The following is a 6,740-nucleotide window of genomic DNA, read 5'->3' as shown; positions in this document are numbered from 1 at the left end:
CACAAACTCACCAGGTGGCCTAGTAGCTGAAGGTTGGTGGGTGGAAGTCCAGCAGGAGAGTCTTGGGCAGGAGCAAGGTAGTTCAAATTGGTGTCTTCAATGAGGCACAGACAAGGAGGGGAGTAGGGTGCACATTGGATGTCTGAGAGATTACAATACATACCATGGGACAACACAATAAGGCTTGTTGGTGTGCTATGCTGACATACGAGTTAGAAATTAATCTGTAATGTATTAGCAGTATTTTCTTTTGGACTGATGTTAAAAAAAGGATTGTACAAAGTGTTGTTCACTATTTTTTTAATTCTGAAATCTCATGAGAGGGTGACCCACTGAAAATATAGTCAAAGACGACTCTATACCTTCAAAGACGTATCACATTCAGAACATGTCTATGGTTTCTCCCAAGTATCCTTTATCTGATGTATCACACGTCGATTATTTTTGCTTGAAAGTCATTTCTCATTAAGGACATGATTATGGCTTCCCACGGTGCGATTTCTCTTATGTATGAATAGTTCAGTTTTGCTTGACAGCCTTAACACATTAAGAACATGCCTATGACTTCCCCCACAGTGTGATTCTTCTGATCAATAGACTTCACATCGAAAAATGTATTACATTCATAATATATATAGTCTCAAACGTGTGACATTAAACTATGCTTTTCCTTGAAAGACTTATATCGAGGACATGCATATGGGTTCCCACCAGTGTGTTTTCTCTGATGTCACATTTGATCTCTCTTTTGCTTGAAAGCCTTACACATTCATGCATGCGTGTACATAGTTCCCTCAGTGTGATTCCTCTTCTGTATCAATAGAGAACTGATCAGCATAAAAGACTTATCATATTCAGAACATGCATATGGTATCACCCGGTGTGATTCCTTTGATGTATCACAAGTTGATCAATTCACTTGAAAGTCTTATCACATTGAGGACATGCACATGGTTTCCCCCCAGTGTTACTCCTCTGATCTATCAATAGATGACCCTTCTCCGTGAAAGACTTAGCACATTCAGAACATGAATATGGTTTCTCCCCAGTATGACTTCACTGACATAGCAATAAATATGTCTTCTCCTTGAAAGACACATCACATCAATAACATGAATATGGTTTCCTCCCAGTGTGATTCCTCTGGTGTATCACTAGGTGACCCTTTGGCTTGAAAGCCTTATCACATTGAGGACATGCATATGGTTTCTCACCAGCGTGACTGGGCTGATGCATCAATAGATGACTCTTCACATTGAAAGCCATATCAAATTGAGGACATGTATATGGTCTTCCCCAATAAAATTTCTCTGATTTTTGACTAGTTCAAACTTATGCTTGAAAGACTTATCGCATTCAGAGCATCCATATGGTTTCACCCCAGTGTGACTCATCCTATGTAGCAATAGATGCCTCTTCTCCTTAAAATACCTATCCCCCACAGAGATGTGGAGCAGGTGCAACTGGATCTAGGTCACATGACTAAGCACCACCACCTTCTTAGCCCTGCCTCTTCCTTCCTGCTCTTCGCTCTTAGATGAAGGGTGTCTCTCGCCCAGGCATCCAAAGCGAAGGGCAGTCGAAGAAAAGGGCAATATCAGTTTGGACCTGTTTGGACCAGGAGGTCCCAGGGCCCGACCCCCTGCTCAGAGAGCAGGTAAGCATGCACCAACATGTGTTTACACCCTCTGTCCCAACAGGCCATCCCCACCACCTCTGGTCCACCGTGATGTTCCGTTATGCCCCCCTCCCTTCTCGCACACAGGTGTTGCCTGTTTTGCTTGATTCTTCTACCCTGCTCCTGCTCCCGCTCCCCACCCTCCAGCCTACTTCTGCAGGAGTCTGCCCTGAAACATTCTGGTTTCACCATCACCGTCTTGTGGCCAATGCTGGATTTGACTTTTATGGACTTTGTTGATTCACGGTGCGTCACCCTTTCTCCACGGTCATGCTGGACTTCCTTTGCATCTTGTAGTCATGGTGGCCCTGAATCATGCTGATGCGATCTTCTTGTATCCTGGCTTGCAACATTATGTGTTACTACTGACTTCTGCAATTGTATTTGTTTTCCACTCTTGCTTCTCCACCCTTTCTGACTGCTCACCCTCTGTTCTCTCCTCCCCTCCTTTTCTTCCTTTTCTTATCTCCTCCCCTCCTGCCCTTACTTTCTTCTATGGACTTACTCTATCAGAATTGTCCCTGGACCTAGTATGATAGCAACCTCGTCAGTCTCCTCCCCCCACCCCTTACTTGTCCCCCCCTCCAGCATCTGAAATGTCATCAGGCCTAGTACGATAGCCGCTTGTTTTGTTCCTCCCCTCCCTTTCTGCACCCTTCTCCCTCACCCGAGTTCGATAGTTAATTTCACATTCTTACTGTTCGTTGCCTGTAAGAATGTCACTGTATATTCCCTTGTTCCCTCCCTTGTCGTGAAGCACTTTAAAAACACATTGTGCATAAGCGCTATATAAATAAACTATCATATCATATCTTCAGAGCATGCATATGGTTTCACCCCAGTGTGACTCCTCTGATGCATCAATAACTGACGCTTCATCTTGAACGGCTTATCACATTCAGAACATGCATATGGTTTCAACCCAGTGTGATTTCTCTGGTGTACCAATAGCTCACCCTTTGTCTTGAAAGCCTTATCACATTCAGAACATGCATATGGTCTCTCCCCGGTGTGATTCATATGATGTTTCACAAGTTGATCATGTCGCTTGAAAGCCTTATCACATTCAGAACATGCATATGGTTTCTCCCCAGTGTGACTCATCCTATGTAGCAATAGATGCCTCTTCTCCTTGAAAGCTTTATCACATTCAGAGCATGCATATGGTTTCACCCCAGTATGATTTCTCTGGTGTACCAATAGCCCATCCTTTCTCTTGAAAGACTTAGCACACTCAGAACATGAATATGGTTTCTCTCCAGAGTGACTTATCTGATGTTGCAATAGTTGACCCTTTGTCTTGAAAGCCTTATCACATTCAGAACATGCATATGGTCTCTCCCCGGTGTGATTCATATGATGTTTCACAAGTTGATCATGTTGCTTGAAAGCCTTATCACATTCAGAACATGAATATGGTTTCACCCCAGTGTGATTTCTCTGATGTACGACTAGTTCACACTTTTGCTTGAAAGCCTTATCACATTCAGAACATGCATATGGTTTCACCCCAGTGTGATTTCTCTGATGTCCCATTAGCTCATCCTTTGTCTTGAAAGCCTTATCACATTCAGAACATGCATATGGTCTCTCCCCGGTGTGATTCATATGATGTTTCACAAGTTGATCATGTCGCTTGAAAGCCTTATCACATTCAGAACATGCATATGGTTTCACCCCAGTGTGATTTTTCTGGTGTACCAATAGCTCAGCCTTTGTCTTGAAAGCCTTATCACATTCAGAACATGAATATGGTTTCATCCCAGTGTGATTTCTCTGGTGTACCAATAGCGTGCCCTTTTGAATGAAAGCCTTATCACATTCAGAACATGAATATGGTTTCATCCCAGTGTGATTTCTCTGGTGTACCAATAGCGCGCCCTTTTGAATGAAAGCCTTATCACATTCAGAACATGAATATGGTTTTTCTCCAGAGTGACTCATCTGATGTTGCAATAGTTGGTCCTTTCTCTTGAAAGACTTATCACATTCCGAACATGCATATGGTTTCACTCCAGTGTGATTTCTCTGGTGTACCAATAGCTCCCCCTTTGTCTTGAAAGCCTTATCACATTCAGGACATGCATATGGTATCACCCCAGTGTGACTCATCCTATGTAGCAATAGCTGCCTCGTCTCCTTGAAAGCCTTATCACATTCAGAACATGCATATGGTTTCACCCCAGTGTGATTTCTCTGGTGTACCAATAGCTCACCCTTTCTCTTGAAAGCCTTATCACATTCAGTACATGCATATGGTTTCTCCCCAGTGTGATTCATATGATGTTTCACAAGTTGATCATGTCGCTTGAAAGCCTTATCACATTCAGAACATGCATATGGTTTCTCCCCAGTGTGACTCATCCTATGTAGCAATAGATGCCTCTTCTCCTTGAAAGCCTTATCACATTCAGAACATGCATATGGTTTCACCCCAGTGTGATTTCTCTGGTGTACCAATAGCCCACCCTTTCTCTTGAAAGACTTAGCACACTCAGAACATGAATATGGTTTCTCTCCAGAGTGACTTATCTGATGTTGCAATAGTTGACCCTTTGCCTTGAAAGCCTTATCACAATCAGAACATGCATATGGTCTCTCCCCGGTGTGATTCATATGATGTTTCACAAGTTGATCATGTCGCTTGAAAGCCTTATCACATTCAGAACATGAATATGGTTTCACCCCAGTGTGAATTTTCTGGTGTATCAATAGCGTGCCCTTTTGATTGAAAGCCTTATCACATTCAGAGCATGCATATGGTTTCACACCAGTGTGATTTCTCTGATGTACGACTAGTTCATACTTTTGCTTGAAAGCCTTATCACATTCAGAACATGAATATGGTTTCACCCCAGTGTGACTCATCCTATGTAGCAATAGCTGCCTCTTCTCCTTGAAAGCCTTATCACATTCAGAACATGCATATGGTTTCTCCCCAGTGTGACTCATCCTATGTAGCAATAGCTGCCTCTTCTCCTTGAAAGCCTTATCACATTCAGAACATGCATATGGTTTCATCCCAGTGTGAATTCTCTGGTGTATCAGTAGCGTGCCCTTTTGATTGAAAGCCTTATCACATTCAGAGCATGCATATGTTTTCCCTCCAGTGTGAATTCTCTGATGAATTATTAGATCACTTGTTTCTTTAAAAGTCTTGTCACACTCTTTCTCTTCAGTGTGTAATCTCTGATGGTGCAATATACGGCACGTTTCACTAAAAGTAGCTTCACATTCAGAAAATTCAAAATGTACCTCCATTCTGAGGACGCTATTTTGAGATAGTGATTTCTTTGTAAAGAGCTCCTTGTCAAATTCAACCTGAATCCCTCAGTTGCTCTCACCAGGTCAGGTGCAATTTTACAGACTTGAGTGTCAAGAATGAGCCACTATCCTCGGCCAGAGCAGGCAGGTCTGCGATTAGAACTGTTCTACGTCCAGAGCATGGTTTCTTGCCTTGTGTTCATGCTTTTTAGTCTTTAATAAATGTCAGCTGCCACTGGAACATCAACAACTATTGACCAGCACCACAGCAGCGGTGCTATTGATTCTGAAGCATAAAGTCCAAAGTTGGTGTTCAGCATCTTTTTCATACTGAATGTGGCACACCAGTGCATTTACACAATATTTGGTAAGGAGGTTCTACACAATGCCTGAAAATGCTGTGCCTCTACTTTAAAGTGGCAGCCATTGTCCTCTCCTCTGTTCAGTATAGATTCAGTGGTCTACCATTAGATTATGTCCTGAACGACTTGTCGCAGCCAGTGAACCATTTCTTCCACGGTCAGAGGCTCCAGGTTGGGAGTGACTGTCATGAGAAAGAAGCAGATGAGGTTGCTATCATACTAGACCCAGCTATCAGAGGAAAGCTTTCTTTAAACATTTCACAGTTTTCCAATCCCTGCTTGAAGGAAAAGGAAAAACAGGATTAGTGTTCCATAAGCAACAAATACATATTTCTTATTTTAAAAATCATATGTGAAAAGCAAAAAGGCATGTTTCAACTTTATAATACTGGTTTCATGAAATCCTGGAATTTATATGCAGCACACTGAGTTAAATGAATAGTGTAACGTGTCCCCAATTCCATGAACAGGATTAACACATAAATCTCTAAACATGTGGCCCATTGACCATTCATCCTTTGTCACAGAAATGAATAAAGGTGTGATCAAACTAGTCAACAGCCAGGATGAACACAATGCAGTGACGTGCAGCCCCTGAAGTCTGAGAAATGGCCAACCCATCAGTCGAGTCATTGCTGGTTGTGGTCAATTAACCAGCTCCACAGTGCACAGAAAAGATGGTGGAACAGGAACAAAGAGGAAAGGAAAGGTTGACTGCATTGAGATAAAAATAATGGGAGGCATGGGAGACAGTAGTCTCAGTGTATAGAGTCTATGTTTGGGGGTCGCTACCACACCCCTGTGTCACTGCACTGAGGGTGCTGTGTAACACATGCGAATAAAGATGGTTACTATGAGGGTGAGAAAAACCCCATAGACATTAAACACAAAAATAGCCTAGAACACACATAGCAAAAATGCCTAAGAGTGGGGAAAAGAGTCTCACTCTTAGCAGGTAAAAAGAAACAAACCCTTCAAATCCAGCAAAGCTGCTGGGGGACTCTATAGGTAAGGGAAATTAGCCATAGAATGAGAATTCTCCCTAACAGCCAGGTCCGCACTTAGAAACCTCTGTGTATTAAGCGCGTTATAAATAACTTATCACATCATATCATATCTCCTCCCCTGGAGAGCCTCTCAAGGTCCTCTCCCTTGCAGGCCTAGTGAGCTCCTGTTCCTTTTACTGAGAGGCCTGGGGGTACTAGACACAACTCCAAGTGTTTTCAGGTCATTACCCAACAGGACTCTCCCAGGCACTTCACTCTGCACACTAACAGGTATCTTGACAGTCATATCATTACACTGGATGAGAGCTGGTTAACTGGGAAAGCATTTACACAGGGCCTCCAGCTAACTTGGTTAGGCGTTTGGGTGCCTTAGCAACATCCTCCACCTTGAAAAATGTTTCATCAACCACAGTTATGCTGGCTCCAGTG

At 42.9% G+C, this 6,740-nt stretch overlaps 1 protein-coding gene across 1 annotated transcript; it reads right to left on the bottom strand.

The window, feature by feature from the left end:
- Positions 1 to 283: 283 nt before the first annotated feature.
- LOC138498191 (zinc finger protein 850-like) lies at positions 284 to 5,837 on the bottom strand. Its single transcript, XM_069622071.1, has one exon. The coding sequence runs from the start codon at positions 4,937 to 4,939 to the stop codon at positions 2,480 to 2,482; it is 2,460 nt and encodes an 819-aa protein (XP_069478172.1). The 5' UTR covers positions 4,940 to 5,837; the 3' UTR covers positions 284 to 2,479.
- Positions 5,838 to 6,740: the final 903 nt, after the last annotated feature.

The sequence above is a fragment of the Ambystoma mexicanum genome, chromosome 5q, assembly GCF_040938575.1.
Source record: "Ambystoma mexicanum isolate Mex_15411 chromosome 5q, UKY_AmexF1_1, whole genome shotgun sequence".
Taxonomy (NCBI): Eukaryota; Metazoa; Chordata; class Amphibia; order Caudata; family Ambystomatidae; genus Ambystoma; species Ambystoma mexicanum.
Note: the sequence above shows the minus strand (reverse complement) of the source record. Positions and strands in the feature narration are given on the sequence as shown.